The sequence below is a fragment of the Poecilia mexicana genome, unplaced genomic scaffold (assembly GCF_051168715.1).
Source record: "Poecilia mexicana isolate PSO_F unplaced genomic scaffold, ASM5116871v1 scaffold_11, whole genome shotgun sequence".
In the NCBI taxonomy this organism is placed as follows: Eukaryota; Metazoa; Chordata; class Actinopteri; order Cyprinodontiformes; family Poeciliidae; genus Poecilia; species Poecilia mexicana.
In genome coordinates this window covers 2086946-2110406 of record NW_028263380.1, presented here as the reverse complement: position 1 = coordinate 2110406, position 23461 = coordinate 2086946, and the positions used below count along the sequence as shown (strand labels likewise).

The window sequence follows — 23461 nt, the reverse complement described above, 5'->3', positions numbered from 1 at the left end:
AGACATTTTGAATAATGTCAACTTTGTATTAAAAGTGTCATAATTTACCGAATGACGCTTTATGACAACAGTCATAAATATTCATGAAGGCTTATTCATGTTCATGACAGGTGTTATGTCATGTTTATGACAGGTGTTATGTCAGTCTTATTCAACCCCCTTCAAATAAAGTGTTACCGGCCTGTTTAACAGGTTTGGGTCAGATCAAAACTTCATTTTGTCCAATGTGCAAAACATCAGGATTGATGGAGAATTAACCTCCACATTAGCCTGAACTATTTTTACCATACCTGTGGTTAAACATGGTGGTGTCAGCACCATATTGTGGATATGAATTTCCTCATAAGGTGAAGATAGAGTTGATGGGAAGATGGGTTGAGCTAAATACAGACAGTCCTAGAAAAAAAAGCTGAAGAATACTTAAGGGTGGAGGGTCACCATCCAGCAGGATGACCCTAAAAATTTAAGCCAACATTAATATTTTAGTGAAGGGTTGAGCTCAACAATATTGATCTTAATGCAGTGATGCTGTTAACTGTTGAAACTGCCACCAGGCAACAACAGTTAAGTCAGTTGGATAATAGATCAAAGAAAACAAGTGTAAACATTATGACCACTAGGAGGCGACAACCGTGCTATCTTCCTGTTATAAGTGTCAAAAGTCAGAGAAGAGACGGACCAGAATTGTGAACATTTTATTCTTTACTTTCAACTTCATGTTCAAAAAGTTACATAGTATCTTAACAGTTAAAATGTGCTAAAGAACAGCGCTCTAAACCCCTAAAAGCTGCTTCAGACAAATACAGAACATTTCAATGAGCGTAAAAAAACAAACCTGTATATGTATATTAATAAAAAGTGTAAAACACCTACACATTAAAAATCATTTAACGCCACCATTAATGAAAAAATAAAACAAGAAATGTACAAAAGTCTGAGGGAACAAAGAAGGAGAAACCTTCCAAACAAGCAGGGTGGATCAGGATGGACTTTAATCAAACATGTCGTCGTCGTCTTCCTCGTTTTCAGAGTCGTGGTAGTACTTGACCTCCTTTCTGGCCCGGCCCGGCCGCTCGCGGGACGGGCCCTTAGCGGTGCTCAGGCTGTTGTCGTCGTCGTCTTCATCCTCATCGTCGGACGGAGGTTTCTGGGGCTTCTGCACGGGGAAAACATTGGGACTTTAAAAAAGCCTGCTTAGCAACAAGCTCTTCAGAGAAGGTCGTCTCGGTCCTTTAGAAAACCACATAACTGACAAATGCAATAAAGAAACAATCTGTTGCATTTAAACACATTTGGGAACCTTCTCTTGCATTTTTTAAAAAGTTCCAAATTGAATAAACTTCAGTATCTTAAAGATGATATGTACATTTGTTGGTTAATTATGTCTGTGATGTAAAGCTGGTCATTGCTGGTTGTGTCCAAACTGTTTTAAACCTGAATTATGATTACCATGGTTACATAGAGAGAAACAGACCAGAGAGCTTTTCTGTTCTGCTGCAGGAAGAACAAACCAGACGCATCATGAAGAAAGAACATTACGCAGAAATACTGAAGCAACATCTACAGACATCAACCAGACAGTCAGTGTGTTTTTCTACAGTGTAGCTGTGTTATGTGATAAACTCACTTTGCCCACAGGTTTTGGAGCTTTTTTCATCGGACTGTACTCATCTTCAGACCCAGAGCCCTTCCTCTTCTTCCCCCGAACTTTACCTGCAATCACACCAGATGGTGACCAGACCTCACTGCCAACAATGTGATGTTTTCAGCCTATCTTAACTTAAAAACCCAGTACCTTTGAGAGCTGGTGTTGGCTTCTTGGTGCTGGTGTCTCCAGTATCAGAGTCAGAGTCCCAGATGGATTTGTCTGGTTTCTTTGCTTTAGGTGCTCCTGGTTTCTTAGCTTTGGGAGCATCAGCTTGCTTCTTAGCTGCAGCTGAACATAAAAATAAAAAGTCACACACAGCACACAATGCTACAGCACCCTCTGCTGGATGCTTCTGAGGCGTTACCTTTCTTTACTGGCGAAGCTTTGTCAAACGCTGAGCTGCTGGAGTAGGTGGAGAACTTTGGGCCGGTGTCATTGTCGCTGTCCGACTTGGAGCCGTCTGCAGAGCACACAGGGTCCAACACGTCAGCAAACATGCAGCAATAGCTGCACTTCCATCTCAAATGTGCACAAATCTTTGTCTATATTCTGCTAATGTTGAAAAAACACCAGTTTGGATTTGTTGTGTTTACATTAAATAAGAGATTAAATTAAAATCCCACGTGAATACCATGGTTTTTAATGTAATGAGTCATTAAAAACCATGGCACTTACAGATGTAAACAGTTATACGAGATATATTCATAATTCAGCCATGGAGCTAGCGCTCATCATCTATCAGCCAATCAGAGGAGCCGTCAATATTCAGGCGTTGGAGCAATAAGCCCCGCCAACTTGGGAGTGGATACGTATGCGATGATTTGGGTAAATTGTAGTTGGTGATTTTATAGAAGACTTATGGATCCAAGACTTTGGCATGACACAACTTTTTATGAACCGTGATGCTGTGAGAGCTCTGGTGGAGTCAGCTGTACACTGTACGAAAAAAACAAAAACAAACCATCATCCTAATCCTAATACTACTTCCTATGAATGTCTTTGTTGTTTCCACCAGTAGTAACATTCAGCTGTTGATCATATGACTTGTGTGAAGTGAATAAAATGTTTCCACTGCAGTTCTGTGTCGATACGGCTGAAAAACCACCTCATCCTCATTTTGTGATTTTAATTCATGCAATTGACTGACTGCACATTTGCTGGAACTCACCACTGTCATTGCTCTTATCAGAGAAGGCTGACTTGGAGGAGAAGATGCTGGGTTTCTCCTTCTTCTTGGCTGCAGGTGCGGGCCTTCACAGGAGGAGAAACGGTTAGCTGGCAGGATTTACCGGGGCAGGAAAGAGTCATCAGATGACTTCTAAACCTTACATGGGCTTCTTTATGGGTGAAGAGAAGGAGTCTTCGTTGTTCTCCTCTTCATCGTCTTCATTTTGGTCACTATCACGGTCCTTGTTGTCTGAGAAGCCGAAGTCGTCTCTGACTGACCTCACCGGGGACGAGGCCACGTCGTCGTCTCCGTTCTCCTCCTCGTCCGCCTCCTCCTCCTCAGAGAAGTCAAACGTGTATTTTGGCTTGGAAGCTGGAGGATGAAAGCAGAATCCATGTCAAAGCATATTACGGTTGCCATGGATTCCAGTGGTTGCGCTCTGATTATTTCAGTTGCATTTGGGTTGCATCAGACAGCCGGAGCCGACAAAAGCTAATGGCTTCTTTTTTGGCCGGTGGCAGTTTGAAAGCAAAGTGCTCACTGGGAATTAAGATCAAACGCTACCACTCATGATAACAAAGTTGGCCGATGTTGACTGGAGGTGCAACGCAGGAGCTCTCATGTGTTACGATGACAGAATACTCAAGCGGAGGCAGCTTTGGAGCTAAAACACACTGAGGACACACCATGTGGCCGTCCAGCTGTCACTGGACAGTCTGTTAGAAATGTGTGAAAAACAAAAGATGCATAATGTGCTGCCAGATACAGGAAACCTTTCAGCCAGAGACTCAATATACCATAATGCACCACAGTAACATGGGAGCCACAGGAGATCATTCCTGCCTGCAGCCATCAGACTTTACAACGGCCAACTCTGCCTTTATGTTTAAGTTTACAGATTCATATTTCCATGCACATATTTGTTCTTAATTTATTTATCCATTCTCAAGACCCATCTTTATGAAATTGCTTTTATTGTCTATTTTTTCTGGTTGCCTGCAGTTGCTGTTCTTGTTATTTTTAATCTTTATAACTGAACAGTATCTTAGTTTCATAAAAAGTGTTTCATAAATAAAACGTATTATTATAATCATTTAATTTATTCTATATTTAGATCATATTTAAATTACTTGTAATTTCACACTTGTGTTATCACTTTTTTATTACTAACCATTTATTTATATTTGCCAATATAAATATGGATGGAAGTAGTTTCTGAACAAATAAATTTCCTGTTAGGGATCAATAAAGTATATTGCAGTTCTGAAAACATTTTCAATATTCAGCTAATGTTGGAAAAAGATGAGTTTACAATTGCAGTGTTTCAATTTAAAAGAAATGAAATAAAATGAATGACTCTGTTTACACAGTAAATCATGAAAATGATGGCTGCAATGGATGCAAACACTAACATGAGATATGTTAATAGGAGACATCAACGTCTTATTCAGGCTCATTCATGAACTCTTTTCAAAATTGCTGCGTTTCTATTGAATGAATGTATTTTTGTAATTCCTATTTACGCTACTTTAAGCTAACTGGCTACTGTTACTGTTGTTTTATTGAGATTTTATGCAATAGTTCTTCATTTTGAAATGGAAGGGAAACAATGAATTAGACCAGGTGCTATTTCAGGTGCAGCTCTCTGTGGCGTGGTTTACCTGTGGCCCTCTGAGACTTGGTCTCTCTGGGAATGACGGGTTCATTGTCCTCCAGGTCGCTGTCTGACTTGGACTCATCATCAGACCAGGGGTTTCTCTTCTTCACCTTCTTAGCTGAAGCTCCTTTTGGAGTTGGAGGCTTCCTCACTCTGGGAGCTCCTGAGCAACAGGAAACAGGAAGTGGAGTCAGAGCTCTTCCTTCAGACAGGAAGGATGTCATGTGGCGCTCTGGGTCTGACCTGGCTCCTTCTTCTCCTTCTTGACTCGTGGAGCTTTGGGTTTGGCTACAGCGTTCTCTCCAGTTACTCCGTCGCCGTCATCTTCAAACTCCAACTTCACAGCTGCATCAGAGTCGCCCTGACAACAAAACAGTCTGTGACCGTTCTGGACGGCAGATGTTTTTACGTCTGCATGTCCACAGACAACCCCAGTGTCATTACCTTTTTCTTCTTGGTCAACTTCTTGGCAGCATCAGACTTGATTGGCTGAGTAGGCGGGTCCACCCTGCGGCCGAACGGGGAGGGCAGCGTCTCCTCCAGGTTCATCTTCTTCACTTTGGGCTTCCCCACTTTGCCCTTCACCAGCTTGATGGCCTTCCCTGCGTTCTGCTCCTCTCTCTCCTGGCTCTCAACATTCTGCCCAGGGAAAAACAGAAAATAATTAGCACAACTGTTATTAACACAACAGACAAGTTACAATTTTTACCTACAGGTATTAAAAGCAGAAATAAAATGGCGGTTCTTTAAAAATTATCACAAATTTCCTATCAAAGATGTTTATTACAAATATTTAAGTTGTCTTTTCACAAAAAGTTATGTAACACTTGCAGCTCTAAACCAGTGTTATTTAGCTTCTAACAGGCATGTGAAACTTATTGAGTCAGTGCTCCCCCTGCTGGTCACAAGCTAAATCAGCTAAAGAAACACCAGAGATAATGGAGCTTAAAAACAGATTACTGATACACAATGAAAATCAACAAAGGCACAGATTTAACTGTCTGTGTTTAAGTATTATTAAAAAAAAGGTCAGAAGACAAGACTTACATCGAGTTCTTCGATGAAGACGGCCAAGTCCTCCTTCCATAGATCCTCAGAGTTTTTCCTCTGCAGATCATTCAGTTCACTTCTCTGCACAAGCACAACACAACACACCCAAACTCTGATCAGCTAATCAGTAAGAGATTAAGATTTCTCTTTGAAACCAAATATATTTAATAAAAGGCCGTTACAGTTAATGACTAACAACTAACAAAAACTAAAAGTAAAAGAAAAACATTTGTTACTACCAGAAACAAGGTAGTTGTTTTTCTTTTAATCTTGCTGTCCCACATTGTGCCAGCAGATGGCAGTATATAAATCATGAAATCCATGTTGCTGTTGATCCATCCACATCTAGTGTCATGTCAGCACGTTGGGAGAAAGTGTCAGAGTCCAATTTTGTATTAGTGTGAATATAAATGTTTAGATAAAAACAAGATCAAGTATGAGGGACTTTATTAAAGGGGAAAATCCCACCAACCTTAAAATTGGTTTTAACATGGTTGTTCATTTGTCCTAAATTAACAAGTCTTAGACTTTGTTATGGTTTGTGATTTATTTATTTTTGGTTCAGTCTTTCCCTTGGTATCTAACTGACACTGCAAAAAGTGAATGTCAGAAACAAGTGAAATCTGAACTAAACTAGCAAACAAAGGGTTAAGGAGTAATGAAAAGAAAACTGAATTGAAAACTATGTCAAAAATAAATATGTTTGAAACTAAGAAAAAAACTGTAGAACTATTAAAACCATAAAGTCATAACTAATCTGATGAAAAGACAGATGAGCTGACAGAGGAAAACGAGGAGGAGAAGTAGTACCTTGTGGTCCCTCTGCTTGAGCAGCTCATCCACCTTCTCCTTAGTCAGGCACCACAGAGGCATGTTGAGAATGTAGTTGAAGTTGGGACCTGAAGTGGAGCTGGAATCCACCGAGCTGTCGCTCTCATTCCCATCAGGAGCGTCTTCTTCCTGAGCCTATCAGAGAAGTCCAACATTCCATCATCTAGCACCTCAATCTCACCCAACATCTGGTTTACTACCTCTCTAGAGGAACGAGTCACTCTAGAGCTCTGCCGTACCTTCTCTTGAGCTTTGGACCAAGCAGCAACAGGATCTGACTCGTAACCTTTCTGCACCAGCATTCGGATGAGTTCACGCTTGGATTTATTTTCTGTTGAGAAAAAAAAAAAGAAATGGAATCAGCTCCTTTCAGAAAACAGTTCTAACTGAGTCAACAGTCCCTAGCTCACCAATGGAGATTTTCCCTTCGATTTTCTCCAGCACAAAGCGAGCCTGGTTGGAGAGTTTGGAGGCCTCGGCCCCCAGGCTGCCTAGCAACCAGTCCTTCCTCAGTTTGTAGTAGTGCAGGCGGAGCTCAAAGAACTCTTTGAGGATGTCTTGGACTGAATCATACCTCTTTAGACAGCCCATGTGGTCAAACAGCACCTAGAAGTACCAACATCATTACAGTGTTGGGCATCATGTGACATCAGGATCATAAAGAAGGAAAATGTCTGTGAAAGGCAGGGATGCTGTGGTTACCATGGAGTTACAGGTGAGGCTGGACTGCAGCTTGAAGACCTTGTGGAGGCCGACAGCCTCGGCCTGGGCCAGCTTTTCCTCAGACATGCGCACCACAAACTTTACCGTGGAGTCTGTGTGATACTCCTTATAGTCAGAGATGAGAGCTGGAGTCTTGTCAGTCCCTTGCAGCATGGGCTCCAGCACAGACTCCTTATAGGCCTGAACACATCACAGACGGGCCACAATCACTGGGAGGAACGCGTCAATCACACACCACCAACTAAACACACAGCAGCCGCCATGCAAGCCTAGCCACTCTGTTACCCACCCGTCAAATGACACACAGAGACAAAAACACTTCCTGGTTCAGGAACATGAGCTAAAGGAAGCCTGGCTGTACCTGAGTCCAGGTCCGGACGGGAAGCTCTGTGATTTCAATGGTGTTTTTGTCGATGACAGACACTTCTCCACTGACCAGGTACTGGTTGTGGCCCAGTTCATGGATCAGCCCTTTGAAGTTTTTGTAACTGGGAAGCTGGGTTCACAACACAACAAGCAAACATACAAGTATTAGTCTGGGAACAGCTGATGAAGAAATGGTCTTTCTTTGGAGCTGCACCGAACTGGCCGAGCACTGATTTTTAAAAAGTCTCATCCACTGATATTGATTTTGGCCAAAACCATCTTTTTCATAACTGACGGTGTCAGAGGGGTGTGAAGTGCCAGTAAGTTGACAACAGTGGATGACTGGAGTTAACTGTAACCTGGTGGGGGGTCAGTCAGTCAGTCAGCCCTCTCTCACAGCAGAGCTGATTTACAGAAAAGATTGGCTTCAAATCTAAGAATCACTGGTCACACAAAATGTTAAAAATAAGGCCCAATCGATCAGTGCAACCCTATAGTAGCAATGTTTCCTGACAGAACCAGAAAGAAAAAAATTACTGACAATATGTTGCCTGTTTCCTAGGATACACTGTAGTTACCTGGTTTTTTCCAGAGCGTTTGACTTACATTTGTTTCAGAAAAAATACAAATATCTTGACGAAAATATACAACAAAAAATAAAATACATAAATAATATTTGGTACTGTCAAGAACCATATTAACAATTTCCACATTACTGCTGATGTTTAAAATAACATCCCAAGACTAACGGACTTGGAGATCCTATAAATCCTAAGATATCTTCTCAAATGTTGGTTACTGCCATTTTTAAAATCTTTTCTGCAAATAATCAGCTTGTTGTGTCATTAAATGCTCAATATAGTTTATCTGTTTGACCTGAACTGCTTTGATTGATAGGAGTCACATTTGGTCAAAGTCCAATGGTTTCTCTTAAAAAAAAAAAACAGTAATAGTTTCTTTCTGTCTGTTGTGTTTAGTTTTACCATGGGTAAGGGGTCCTGGTGGTTGAGCATTCTGTTGATGTTGTTAACGATCTCTCTGGGGTCGTAGTTTGGGATCTTGCAGGCCCAGCCTGTCCCGATGCCCTCAGCTCCGTTCACCAGCACCATGGGGATGATGGGAATGTACCACTCTGGCTCCACCTTCTGGTTGTCATCGTACAGAAACTTGAGCAGATTGAAATCCACCGCTGGGAACAACAGCTTGGCCAGGGGGCTGGAGGGAGAAAAGACAATTAGGAAACCAGGCAGAACAGGAACATGTCTAGTCTCTTTCTGGGTGTGGAGAAAACTCAAAACTCATTTAATAACATATTTCAATAAAATACCGAGTGACTAAAGTCATGAATCCAGCCAGCCTCAGTGACTCAATCAGTCTGAAGGCTGTGACTAAACAAAGATACACACACTACTGCTGCTCCATATTAAGAAATCATGGAATGGCAATATTATTGTGAAATATTATATTAATATTGCATGAATGTAATTCTGCATCTACTGATTTCACACCTGTCATTCCAACACATCCAACCCTCTCTGATCTAGTGCAGACAGAACATATTACTGTTGTAATATTCTAACCAATAAATCCTGCGTTCCAGTCAGTCATTATGCTGTAATGGAATATTTATGGCATGTTGTATCATAAATCACAACCAGGTAACTGTTTGTGATGGATCTTTTAATAAACAAACAGGACATAAAAAAGATCAGAATTACTGCCTTACCTGAGCATGGTGAAGATGTAACGGGGGCTGGCAGCATCTTTGCCTCCATTAATGCGAGTACCAAACTGACCCAGAGGCTGCAGGATGTTCACGTTGTTGCTGCCCACAAAGTTCTGGGCTAAGTTCACAATGGTCATCATGAGAGCTTGCTGCAAGGCAGACGGGAAGTAGAAGCTGACTTACTGAGCACCACTGCAGACTACAGGCTAGTCATGACTCCTGGCTCATGCTCATGTTTCAGTGAATAGGAAGAGTCAAGAGCTGCAGTGATGCACAGCTAAAGTAAGAGTCGTGAACTCCAAAACTCTTGTCGTTAAGGATGAAAAATGTTAAAGAAGGTAAGGTAAGGCAAGAGAAGTATGCAGCATCAGAAACATGGAAGACAGTTCTCCCACTCTGCTCACCATCTTTTTACTTCATAGTTATGCTTTAAAATCCCAATAAAATACACTGAAGTTTGTTGTGAAGCAGGTTAATGCTTCACAACATAACCTTGCTTATTCCATGAGTTGCCTCTACCTCTCCATGATGGTAGGCAGACATCTCAGCCACAGAACCAGCCAGCTGGGCCACCTTCACTTCTCTCTTGTCATTCCTCTTCAAGCAAGTGAACAGAACCTTCCTCTGACCCGGTTTCAAGCCTAAAACAACACACACGTCCAGCTCATCACACATAATCCTAACATCGTGTTAAAGCTCAGAGGCAGAATGCTGACGAACCGTCGACCAGGGATGGGATGGACCGCTCATTGTCTGAGTTGGAAAACAGAATCAGCTCCTTGTTGATGAAGTCATTGTACGACAGATGTTTGGCCTGAGTTCCATAAAGGTATTGCTGAAAAAGAGAATTATTGTTACAGCCAGTTTGTTTGTTTTTTACTGAGTCTGAGTGTGTGTAGCTCATAGAGCAGCTGAACGACGATGCCAACCTCCGGCAGGCCGTGCATCCTCCTCTGCCGTCTGTCCTCCATGAAGTTGGTCAGCCACTCCTTCCTGTCATCTGTCTTCTTCTTACTGAAGGCCTGGACACACACAGTCATTGTTAGCTAGCTCTCACCAACAACACCTGTTGGATTTTTAACTAGAGATACACCCATCTGATATCAACACGTGGATCGATCCAGATAGTGAAAAACACTCTATATCGGGTGTTAGTCACAATATGCTTTGTAAATGAGGGCAGATCTATTCAGTCTAATTCTATGCTTTATGCTCTGGGTGATGTCATGCTTTATTATTTATCTTATAGTAGATTGAAAGAAGGTTTGGTGTAGTTTATTTTTACGTTTGACCAAAGTAGAATTAATTTAATTTTCCATTGGCTGTTATGCTCCCAATTCCACTGACTGAACAAATTAAAGATGTTTTTACATGTTTGACCAAGCTTGTGAAGTTATTGGTGGATTTAAGTGTTCTGTCCTGGTGCAGCACACCAGTACAGTGTGCTGCACCAGGACAGCAGTAAACATACCAACTTACATTTGTAAGTCAGTATGTTTATGTCTGTGTTAAAAAAAAATTAATGTTTTAAGTCAATTCAGACTTACAAATTGATTTGATAACTCTGCAGTACACCACACTTAAATCCACCAGTAGCTTAAAATATGTAAAAACAGAAACTATAATTTGGTCAGTCAGTGGAATTAGGAGTAGAGTTTTAAGTCAATTCAGCTGTTTTTCTGTTCTAGACCAGTTCTAGACCTCAGATATCTGTATCAGTATTGGAAGTGAAAAGTGGGTGGGTCAGTGCCTCCTTAGTTTTTACCAGCCTAGTTATTCTTTGCGCAGCAGCGGCAGCAGCAGACAGTCAGGTTAAACCTACCAGAGTGATGGCAGCGTCGTCCTCAGCACCGTTGTATCTGAAGGTGATTCGATGCCTCTCCATGTCTGCAAAGTATTCCTTTGCCTCTTTGCTTGTACTTGTTCCCAAACCTGAAACATGGGTTGGATTATCAAATTAAAACGTAATCAAACAAGATTGTTTGCTTGGGTACTGAGTTAAAGGTAACAAACCTTTGTAGTATTTTATATGCCAGGTTTTAAAATTCTCTGTTTGTTTCTTCCACTCTTCAAACTCTGGGAGGCTGTAGAAGGCCAGCTCCTGTTTGTTTTTGGTCGCCTGCAGAGCAGAAGGCCTTCATTCACCTGCATGCATCTGCTAACATGCTCTGAAGTTCACCATGACATCCATAAACATCTTACTTTCACTATAGGAGTGATGAACTGCTCCAGGAATGTGTGCTTCAGCAAGGAGGGCCAGTTATGGTGGAAGAAGTTAATGAGTAGACCCTTGATGTGGGAGCCATCTTGGTCCTATTAGAAAACAACATGTTGTTATGACTTGCAGAGCTGGTGTTAGCCTTTCAGCAGTAAGGTCCAGAGGAAAGTCACCTGGTCAGTCATGATCATGATCCTGCCGTAGCGCAGCGTCCTCAGAGACTCTGGGTCATCGTAGCTCTTCTTGTACTGCAATCCAACGATTTTGATGATGTTGTTTATCTCTGCGTTTTCCATTATCTGGTAAACAGAAAAAAATTTCATTCCAAATACTACAGCACTTTTATCTATTCAAATCTTTTTACACTTAAAGTTTGAGGTGATTTCTTTGTTCTTCTATTTTGAGGAGCACCACAAGCACAAACGATGTTGAGAAACGTTTTCATTTGAGACAGGCTTCTTCAGGACACCACTCACTCAAAGAAATGTGATTTATGTCACTGAGCTGCACACAGAAGCTACACTTAATCTTGGTTTCAATTTTACTGATGTTTATTGACGCTCTTGTGGAACAAACATTGTAGAAATAGTAAAAATAATATTTCTGATAACTGTATTATTTTTTCTTTACATTAATCAAAATTTGTTGAAAAAGATTAATTAACATTCATATGAGAAGTGCCGTTCCCATTAAATGATAAACGATACTGCCCCCTACCACCAGGGTTATCATTCTGGACCAGCAGACAATGTTAGAAATCAATACCTTAATTATTTACTACATGTCCAGAAAGAATGTAAATACTAGAACTGGTCACTGAGGAATTTACTGATGGGGTGCTAGTTTGAGTATTAGTGTTTATGAAGCACAACATAGGCTGTAACAGCTAAACAAAAATGTCATAAGGAATCAAACAGCAGGTAAGAAAAGTAAACATTGTCAAAATTCTGACAGTAGAAATCTCTGACTTATTTATCTCAGTTTCCTACAATACTTAACTTATGATAAATAAAGAAAACACCAGGAGGAATCCCAACTGGTTTAATGCCATTCTTGGATGACCTTGGTCAGACTTTGCTGTTATTCCCAATGTATCAATTAAGATCCAATGTGCTGTGTATCACACAGTGAACCTAGGCGTTGATCTGTGTTTGGTGTCATTTTTTTGTTCTAGGTCAGCTGGATGCTGGACATATGATTTGACTTTCGTATGGCTGTTTTATTTACCCTTAAACTTATATTGTATTTTCCTTTTTAGGATGTTTTTGAAGGCGATACTTTCCCAATGATTTTGACCATTTTTACCAAACAATTCACCAGGCCTTTCCCAGCTTGTTGGCCACTGAACATGATTCACTCTGGGTTTTATTCTGCAGGCGTCCCCACTGAGCCCCCCACCTGTTTGTGAGTTGCTTCTCGAACGTTCAGGATCTTGCCTCTCAGTGGGAACACTCCATAGCGGTCCCGACCGATTACTCCTAGACCGGACACGGCCAGGGACTTGGCCGAGTCTCCCTCAGTGAGGATCAGAGTGCATTCAGAGGAGTGTTTGCCACCTACAAACAACACACACCGACATGAATTAATACAGAGGAAAGATGTGGGATTTGAAGCCATGCAGCTGGTTCGGATAAAGACGACAGCAGATCGTTCCAGAAAACACACCTGCATCATTGGCGTCATCCAGCTTAGGGATGCCTTTGATCTTGCTGTACTTCACAGAAGAACACTTCTTGTTCAGCTGTGTCTGAGCTTTGAACTTCACCCAGTTCAGTATGCTCTCCACGATCCCACAGTTGGTGGCCTGTGGGTGACAAAGGTGAGGCGTTTTAAGCTCTAAACCATGAATCAGAAGCGTGTGGAGCTGAAAGTAAGTCAAACGATCCTTACAGCTCGTATGAACTTGTCAGACAGAAGACACTTGGAGCCAAAGTTCTTGGTCTGCAGAGTCATGTTCTCTTTGGTCTGAGAGTCGAACGTTGGATTCTCAATCAGTGCATTCACAAAAACCCAGATGTGGTTCTTCACCTGATAGCCAAATAAAAACGGAGATTAAACTGTTTTAAAGGCAAATCTTTCCAATAATATGCCTTTAAAATTATTGGGAAGACGATTTTAAAGATCTTAAATCTCTAAAGTACTCTGTGCAGCCACCTGGAAAGGTTTGACTGACACTCCAGCCTTGTTCTTCTTCTTCACCACTTCGATAAGCTTCGCTACAATCTGCTCCACTACATAGTCGATGTGTCTGCCGCCCTGAAACACAGTCTCTGCGTTAATCCATCTTTTTCTTAACTTTTCCAGTTTTCCATCTGAAATGTCCATACCTTTGTGGTGGCGATGCTGTTCACAAAGCTGATCTGCTGGAAACCCTTCTCGCTCATGGTGAGGCAAACCTCCCAGCGTTCATTCACAGTTTCATTGATCACCTTCAGGGGAACGCCCGTCTCATCCAGTTTGTCCTTTACGTACATATCCACATAGCTGCGGAAACCGTTCACCTTTAATGAACGAGAGGACAGATAGAGCGCACATCATCAGACATCTGCTGTGCTCACAAATGGAAAGGAAAGGACTACTTGGAGTGTGAATACATATAGTCAGCTAAGCAGGAATAAACAACATTCAATTATTAGACAGATAGATGTGGTGAAAGAAAGATCCAGAGAGGAATCTACATTGAGAGAGACTTACAGGCAGCTTCTTGCCATTCAGAGAGACTTTAACTCCTCTGCAGGAGCCGGCTACATCATACGCTCTGCGGGTGAGAAGGGCTACGATATCTTTGTCCAGCTTGTCCATCTTGAACTTGGCTAGATCTGGCTGGAACGTCACACAGGTGAAGTCTTCTCCGTCGAAGAATTTGATCTTGGGGTCAGATGTCTTGGTCATATTGTTCTGCCATGTCTGAAGAGGGGTCACACACACTGTAACACACCTGTTGTTTCTGCAAACAACTTTGACACACAGCATGTTAAACCTGCCTACACATTGAGGTGCACAATTCTTACACACCCTAGACTTATAATGTGCAATTTGTCCATGTCTCATAAATAGAGAGGAAATCACCACGTGAAGCCCACAGCTGTGCTGCCACCAAATTGTGACAAGAACAGTCTTACCTTAAATCTGACAGCATTTCAGACACCTACAAAAACAGCAGTTACTTCACTCACAAATCAAAAGCCACCGGGGAAGATACTGCTTCAAAATGGGCTAAAATTAGATAAAGGAATAAACTAAACATTGTCTTTAAGAACTGTCTTATAATGACAGCAGAAAAACTAGAAAGTATTCAACTATTGTAAAAGTATTCAAGGACCACATAGGCAAACAACCGACAAGACCCTGAAAATGAATCAGTATTTTCACTGAGGTTTGAAAGCCTGCTGGTGTTGCTCCGGTCACAGTGGCTGAAGACATTTATGGATTTTTGAGAGAAAAACTGTCACATTTTAGTCTCTCTAGGCTGCTGTTAGTGGGATGTTAATGTAGTCTGGGGATAAAAATCTCCATCCACTGCAACGGTGGAGTCCAGAGTCTGCTTAAAAATCATTCATGTCAGACTGTTTCATAGTGACGATGGTTGAAGGCCACAAACTGCCAGTCCAAACTGTGTGAACAAATGTCTGTGGAGAGGAGTTTTAATGAACTGCTCCAAACCCCATTCTGCTCTCTGATTGGCTTTGTCACTGACTAGCTAAAAAAAACTAATTATTACATTTTCATACCAGTTACATTTTGAAGCAAAATTAAAATCACTTCTTACTGCTGGACGATTTCTGAAAAAGATTAGATTGTGATGTTTTTGGAGAACATAGTAATTATATAGATTATGATTAACCCTCATTTTCAAGGACTGTTTTTCCTTCTAGGGATGGTGTGTGTCTGTGTGTGTGTGTGCCTGTGAAGGCATCACTCTTCTAGATGCTAACATTACCAGAGCTCTCTCCCCTGCAGCCCACCTGTTTGAAGCTGTGTCTGTACTCTTTGCAGGCAGTTTCCACTGTGAACTTGGTACTGAAGATGTTGCAGAGTTTAGCACCGTATCCGTTCCTTCCACCTGGACACAGACCAACAGTCAGAACTGATCCAGTTAAACTTTCATGGCTCAGCTAAGCTTAGATCCAGTAATGCAGGCAGTACGGCAAGAAAAACAAAATGGAGCAAAGATGTATTTATAATTCTGAATTAAAAAAAAATGCTAAAATGAAAAATCTGTAGAGCGTGCCATTAATTAATTCATCATCAGAATAATTAATAGATTGAATTGCTGTTGTTAGCTGCAGCCTTATATTTAGTATTTATACAAAGTTGAGAATCTTGGTGGATTTGGATGAACTGACTCATGAAAGAATTGCTTTGACTGGACCATCCCTGTCCTGACTGATGTTTTACCTGTGACCTTCTTCTCATCATCATCGTAGTTGCTGGAGGTGAGCAGGTGGCCGAAAATGAGAGCTGGGACGTACATCTTCTCATCCTTATGCTCCACCACAGGAATGCCTTTACCGTTGTTCCAGATGCTGATGGTGTTGGACTCACTGGGGAAGACAGGGAAAAAAAAAATCACTCAATCATCCATTGCAAGATTCACTTTTAATAATAGTAGTAATAATCTGGAATTGCTACCATAAACAAAATCCTCTGAGATTCATTCAGCAAATTGTGAAAACACTTAAACAGTTATGGCAGTCAAATCCTTACATGGAGAACAAAAAATTGTGATCAGGGTAGGATCTAACAAATTTATAGTTCACAAGATGACTCCTTCTTGCACAGAAATACATTTTTAAAGTATTTTAATTAAAACAAGAGGAGCATTCTTAAACAATGCATCTGCTGCGCCTTGAGATCATCTTCCTGTCTTTAGTTTTATAACAGAATCTAAAAAAGCAACACACAGAGATATAAAACCAGAACATTTCAGTATCCATCCCTACGGTCAACTTGTGGCTGCAGGGCAAATTTGGAAAGGTAAGTAGTTAGTAATCAGATCTTTTCAAAACTCGGTTGCATAATGTCTCTGGGTAAAGGGAGACATTACTACTATAAAATTAAAAGGTCTTTGTGTCCAGATTAAAGACAATTTAAAGTGTTCACATCCACCATGCAGGCTTGGAAAAGTAGAAAAGAAGCATCAGCATCATTATCATCATCTCTGTGTAAGCATATCAGCTGCAGAGACCAGGATGAGGCAGGTTTAATGAGATTATTCATCAGGCAGCTCAAGAGTCAGATGAGGACACACCTGGCACAGCAGCAGTTATTACAGCTACTGACCAGAGAGCACAGCTGATGACAGATGGTACAACAGTTTTCCTTCAACAAACAGATCTGCCCCCTTACTGACACAAAACCGCTTATGTTAATAAAGTAATGGAGATACTCACGGGTCAATGTTGACCTTGATGGTAGTCATGTTCTTGTCCCTTTGTTTGTTGTCTGCTGCATTGACTGTCAGAAGAAGAAAACAACATTTAGAATGTAGAGTGGTTCTCTTTCTCTCTGCTCTGTGTCAAACCAACCAAACCTCTTGAAAAACCTGTTTCCCCACTCGCCTGTGGTGGTGCTGCACCAAGAACCACTGAAGGAAATGCCATGAAAACCTTTGAGGAAGACACTGAGCGCAACTTCCTTCTTCACGAAATGGAAACAAAAACGGAGTGGTGTCATATTTTAGCGGTTGGAGGATTTCTGTTTTGTGTTTGGTAAAAAAACACCCTCTCCAGAAGCTGTAACAGAGGTACACTTTTCTGCTGTCCATCATCAAGAACCGTTGACTGTGGCCCCAATAGCTACATATATCAAAATGAATCGACTCCAGTTAAACTATGAGTGTCTCACCACCTCAAGCCAACTTCCTCCTGGACAGTGACTGAAGGAGAAATGTGAGCTAGAGTTTAGATCGGATCTAAAAACTCTAAACCGACCCGGACCGAGTCCATGGACATTGTGTCTGAGTCCGACCCAACTCTAGGCTCCAGGCTGAATTAAGCCACACGTTATTTTAATTAAGGTTTTACTGCTTTCGGGGTGCTGTGGTGGCACAGGGGTTAAGCACAACCCACATATGGAGGCCTTGGTCCTCGACGTGGCCATCGCAGATTTGATTCCCGGCCTGGCAACCTTTGCTGCATGTCTTCCCCTTCTCTCAGTACCATCTTTCCTGTCAATTCACAATCAAATAAAGGCCACTAAAGCCAATAAGACCTTTAAAAAAAAGTTTTACTGTTTTCATTTTCAGACCCCCGTTTGGGTAAGTAGAGTTACTTCTCCTGTTTTCAGCTTTAACATCTTCCAGCTCCATTTTGTCACTAGTAACTTCAGGATGAGTCGAGAGCAAACCATCTAGGATGTGTGATAAAAAGGATTCTATCTCCACTGCTACTGAGTGGAGCAGAAGTGCAGAAGTCTAATTAACTTCTGCACCTTAAATTCTTTCCTCAGAAAGATAAACTGCCTGCTCCTCTATTTAGAATATAAATAGATTAACACAACATAGAATGCATTTTTCTCTGTTCTGTATGTACTATGTGCTCGTTAAACACGTCTCTTCAGCCAAAGTGTGGAATGTACTTTAGAACCAGACGCGCTCCAGAGCATGCTGACCGTAACTCCTTCAGGCTGTCAACTCCTGGTCAGCAAGATGCATTTAGTTCAGTGTCCTTGTCAGAGATGATATTCAGAAAGGATTTTACCTTCACCATGCACTTTGTGCGTAAATGCGTAATGTCTGTGGCTTCTGCACCAAGTATGATCGAAAGTGTAAATTGTAATCTGTCAAAATGGAGACGGGCCTGAAATTATTTCGTTGCATTTTTTTTTTTTAAAAACCTGACAACTAATAAGACACCTGAGTTGCAAACATAACAGCAGCAACTATAATTTATTGTATGTATAAACATCTCTCTGTTTAAAATATAGTGTAAAATATTAAAATGTTAGAGGTCACTACAATGTCCTCTATTAATTAGATACACAGCTGAGCTATGTGAGTAACTTGTCCTCTGGATCTGTAAATTGTCCGGTGTGAGACATTTCCTCGTCTGTGTAGCTCAAATGTTAATGTGAACTCTACCCCAGCTGCTTTGTGAGGGTTCCAACAGCTGCTGAGCTTTTCATGGCTGAAATAAAAACAGTGACTCTCTGCAATAAAACCATACCTGAGCACTCTGTCACACTTTAGAACTTATTCACAGTCATTTTAAAGTCCATAGGAAGGGAACTGCAGCTAATTTTAAAGGGATTTCCACATTCCATCACTTCTGAGGCGTGGGAAAATGAAACAGCTGCAGCTGATACCAAGACTCACTGTTCAAGTCATAAACCTGAGATCATTTCACAGTGAAACTGATATACAACAAGAAAAAACCAAACGAACACAATGTTTAAATTGCTGGCAATAAAATTAAGCCCATCTGGGCCTGTCATGAAAACAAATTTTACTGGATGATAAATTGTGCCAGTAATTATTGTGATAAACAATAATATTGTTGTTTTGACAACATTTTCAAGTAAAATATTGACAATGGAATAATAATGAGAGTTTACCCCCTCAAAAAGGAATAAAGTTTAATTTTGTAAAGAACACTTAACACTGGAACTGGAATATGTTTTAAATATCCAAAACAAGACAAGCCATCTAAAAAAAATTAATAAAATAAAAATAAAAACCACACAAAACCAGTATCATAAATAAAATGGATTGTGATGTCTGTAAACAAAATTGATCTTCAAAAAAATATTAATTATAAGACTGGAAATTATCGAGTTCATTTTAATTTGTCATGTGATTAATTGCTTATTGCAACATGCTTCATTACACCCTAACACTGTTCATGTTGTTGAGCTGTGCAATTAAAATGACAGACTAGATAAAAGCTGGCAGGTAAAAATAAAACAGAGTTTGCGTTTGGGAGGGTAACTCTAAACGACACCTCAGATTCTCTTACCAAGAATTTCATCAAAGATTTTGTAGAGTCCAGGAACGTAGGTGATTTCCCTCTGGTTCATTCCAACATCTTCATCAAACACCCACATTTGCTGAAAAAGTACAAAGGTTAAATGAATAAAAAGAAACAGAAAACATCCAACTCAAAGAGTCAATTGTGTTCATAGGCAGCGGAAAGGAACTATTTAAGGTGAATTGACACAATTTCTCATAATCAGGTTTTACTGTCTAAAACTGACAAATGGACCTGAGACATAAGACTCTGTGTTAAGAGACTTTGTTAAATAGCCAACCATCACAGAACCTTTTGCGTTGTTCAATCATTTTTTTATATGCCACCATGATACAGTAGATTGCTTTTTAAAAAACTGCTTTAATAGACATTACATGAATTTTCCCTCTTGAAAAGTCAGAAATATTCTGAAATGAAACACATGGTGTGTGTGTGTGTGTGTGTGTGTGTGTGTGTGTGTGTGTGTGTGTGTGTGTGTGTGTGTGTGTGTGTGTGTGTGTGTGTGTGTGTGTGTGTGTGAGAGGGGAGGGGTTGGGAACCAGTTTGGGAATTTGTAACTGAGGGAAAAAAAGGACAGGAGAAGAATAGCTTGCTGCTCGTCTTTTCGTTGTTTTGATCTTAATTTTCTGAGGGCCCTGATTGGTTCAGAGGTGGTGACAGGGTCACTGAGAGCCAGTGAGAAAGCAGAGCATCAGCAGCTCACCTGAGTGACGGGCTCCAGGGAGCCAACGTATGTGTCAGGACGCAGGAGGATGTGCTCCAGAGGAGTCTTCTTCTGGTACACTCGCTCCACAGACAGCTTGGAGCCTGCCTTGTCTTTCTTCCCTCCATCAATCTTTCCAATGTCTCCTCTGCCATTAGCAGCCTCCTGTTTAAGACATTATCAGAACACAGAGGATTTAAATACTGGAAATATTTCTAAACCAGACAAACAAACTAGAATAAAGGTAGAAACTGCCTTTGATAACAATCAACTGTATGGAGTCTGCCTGTTCTCTCTGAAAATACCAGGGTCCTCCGCTGGTGCTCCTGCTCCTTCCTGCTCCCAAAGTCCAAAAAATAAAAAATAAAAAAAAATCTGAGGTTATTTCTGTCTGCCCAGCTGTGTTAACAAAACAGCCAGGAGGAGATTTAAAGAGGAGCAGCAGGAGCAGAAGACATGCTGCAGTGGAAAACTGTCTGTTTCCTGGATGTTGAGCTGTTAGCATGTCATAAAGGTAATGAGACGGTCAGCAACAATCTTCAGTTAAAGCCCTCTTCAGATTGGTTGCAAAACTGACTGCTACTGGAGATCCTTCCTGCCCACAGCATCACCATCTACAGCCATTGTTTCAAGATTCTTGGATGATATCAGAGTTATGACAACATTTCATTTCCTCAACTGAATATGGCCTTTAGGAGTGACTGTGTGTGTATCTGTTTTACCGTTTGGTGCACTGGCTTCTTGTCCATGGTGTCCCCCACCTCTCGTCCAAAGAGCGCTGGAGAAAGGCACTAGCCACGTTCTGCGACGCTTCACAGCTAAGCAGGTATAGACAATGGATTGATGTTTTTTTTCCTGTTTCTTCCAAGCATCACTCTCTAGATTGTAATAAATGGTCTACAAAATATGAGTTTATATATAGATCTGTGTTTAGCTGCTACATGAAGCTTCAAGTATTGCAGAGATTAAAAGCAACAGCATCAATTTAAACACTGCTTAAATGCAAAGATCAAAGCACACAGTGTTCCACTAATGACAATTAAATTGTAATAAATCAACAACAATTCAACGTTCAGCTAAAGACACTGAAGGTAGGATCTAATTCAGCACTGGAGTAAAGGGCAGCTTCACTACCATTAGGAAAACTTTATTGTTTTTGGGTTTGTTTGAGATTAAAATCTAAAATACCTGAAATGACCAGAACTGGTCTTTTTTTTTTTTAAACAACTATCTTAATACAGTTTATGATTTGATAAACATTATCTTCAGGAGTTAAAAAGAAGAAAATGTTCTATTTCGATGCCTTTATTGGCAAAACCACCAGCTTGTAACAAGCAGAACTTTGAGTGTTCAGATATTAGACGGGATTATTCTGTTTTAAAGTGTTTAAATAACATTTCTGTAGACTTACAAAATAAATACGTTTTCAATTTCAGAAAAAAAATATGAATCTTAGGATTATGTCCTAATTATAGACCAATCCAGGACTTGGATATAAGTTTTAATAAAAATACAAATAAATACACAAAATTACAGCTGTCATGCTAGATCCCATTTAAGGTGGGTAACTTGGTAACAGTAGTCCTGAAACCCACCCACCCATCCATCATCTATACCCGCTGACCCCCACTAAAGTACTTGGGCAAAAGGCAGGGGACACCCTGGACAGGTCTCTGTCGCAGGGCAAACAATGACTGACTGACACACACACACACACACGCATGCCTAAGAACAATTTAGAGACACCAATTAATCTCAGTCAGGAAGCAGGAATACCCCGAGAGAATCCATGCATGCACACAACTCCATGCAAAAAGACCTCAAACAAACTTCTTACTCCCTTAAAATCCATTTTTTCTTTACAGTAAAGATTTCCATAAATGTTTTTAAAAATATTTTGGGTTCCAAAAAGATCAAGGCTTTCACAGATGATAGTCTGGGTGTTTTAATTAGGCCACTGGGTAGGATCCAGTTTTGGTACCTTATCCACTACGAGAAAATTATCCTACTAATACACATTATAGTACATTAATAGGTAGTTCTATACATGAATAGATGGATGATAGGTTTAATACTTCCCTTGAGGAGTAGCTCCATGTTGTTCCCCCCAAAATTACTATAAATTCATAATTTTGAAATAGTTGAGCTTACTTTCATAGAAATGCCAAAATATGAATACAGTTAATCTGGTATGTGCCTATGAGTTTCAAATAGAGTACAAAGCAAAACATGTGTTCATTACAGTATAAATAAAAAATGGAAAAAATACAAATGCTGACAGAACCTCGTCTAAAATGATCTAAATGCCAAAAACTACTGCTCTTCTTAGTGTTTTCGAAACAAGTAAACGTATTACAACTGGCAAACTGTCAGAAAGAATCTGACATCAGTTTAGAATGGTTTAGATTTTGAACTGATGTGAACAAAAACAATAATCCAGAAATCCCAAAACGCAGTGAAAAAGCTTTTTATACCGGTGGTGAATCGGAACCTAACTTCAGCTTCGTATGTTATTCCTCACTGTCTCTACGACACTTGGGTTACATTTGTAGTTAGCTCGGCAAAAAAAAAAAAAAAACACCCAGGGTATTTAATGTTACTCGGCTCCGGCCTGGGGATCCACGTTGGACCTTTAAACGGACACAGAAGCCGGGCAGGGGACAGTGGGAGAACCCCTCAGACTGCCTGGGACATTTAAACGCAATTTTCAGCTCAGACTGAGCCAGCTTTAGGTTATAGTAAAACTTCTAAACGTAAAAACACAAAACAGAAAAAAATTCCAAGTTTCTACGTTGGTCTAATCCTGAACTAACTTACCATCCAAGCCAGCCCCCCGTTTCCTGCGGCGCCGTTGGACATCTTCCTTTGTGATCCTTAATTTGTTTATGATGCAGCTCGCAAAATGTCTTCAGCTCCAGTCAAATTAAAAGCCCGTCAACTTTGCAAGGGTATTACATGCTAAAAGATACAAAAACTTGTGTATTATCCATACTCTTATCTTCTGCAGCTTGAAACCTAATCCCGGGAATGAATCAAAACAAGCAAAGAATCGCAGCTTATCGAAGCTATTGTTAAAATCGACCAGCGGTGGTACCGTAGGCCTAAACTTTCAACAAAGATGCTAACCGGGCTCAAAGGCTCAATAATAAATACTGTACAAAACAAACGACTTAAATAGGTGTCAAATTTCACAAACACGCGATGAGTAATAAAATATTACATTCACTAAAAGCCTCTGGAAAACAGTTCATTAAATATTTGTTTCATTTAATAATAAAAACGCATTTTAGCTAACAGAAGCGCCCGATGTCCGGCTCCGCCATCTGCAACATAGACGGCAAATCGTCTTGCAGGGAAATTATCCAATCAGATGCTCGCTTTTTCAAAAGCGCCGGTATTTTGAC

General features: G+C 40.6%; 1 protein-coding gene across 3 annotated transcripts; it reads right to left on the bottom strand.

Annotated features, from left to right (window-relative positions):
• Positions 1 to 682: 682 nt before the first annotated feature.
• top2b (DNA topoisomerase II beta) lies at positions 683 to 23407 on the bottom strand. 3 transcript variants are annotated; one of them, XM_015013160.2, is made up of 37 exons: positions 22875 to 23407; positions 20780 to 20875; positions 20058 to 20222; positions 19343 to 19433; positions 16781 to 16844; positions 15786 to 15931; positions 15353 to 15450; positions 14082 to 14294; positions 13715 to 13888; positions 13542 to 13643; positions 13278 to 13415; positions 13053 to 13191; positions 12786 to 12943; positions 11561 to 11686; positions 11372 to 11482; positions 11183 to 11288; positions 10992 to 11101; positions 10099 to 10191; positions 9890 to 10004; positions 9689 to 9810; positions 9170 to 9318; positions 8427 to 8658; positions 7439 to 7573; positions 7057 to 7257; positions 6765 to 6960; positions 6594 to 6685; positions 6334 to 6489; positions 5521 to 5604; positions 4918 to 5112; positions 4717 to 4834; positions 4478 to 4636; positions 2978 to 3188; positions 2817 to 2899; positions 2013 to 2108; positions 1796 to 1936; positions 1628 to 1713; positions 683 to 1156 (listed from the first exon to the last, which is right to left on the bottom strand). In XM_015013160.2, exons 2-37 carry the CDS (start codon positions 20804 to 20806, stop codon positions 992 to 994), a joined length of 4797 nt encoding a protein of 1598 aa, XP_014868646.2. In that variant the 5' UTR covers positions 20807 to 20875; positions 22875 to 23407; the 3' UTR covers positions 683 to 991. The 3 variants fall into 3 exon arrangements, with proteins under 3 accessions (XP_014868646.2, XP_014868645.2, XP_014868647.2); XM_015013159.2 differs by lacking the exon at positions 20780 to 20875; XM_015013161.2 differs by lacking the exons at positions 15786 to 15931; positions 16781 to 16844; positions 19343 to 19433; ... (1 more) ...; positions 20780 to 20875; positions 22875 to 23407 and adding an exon at positions 14510 to 14535 and having other exon boundaries at positions 15353 to 15411.
• Positions 23408 to 23461: the final 54 nt, after the last annotated feature.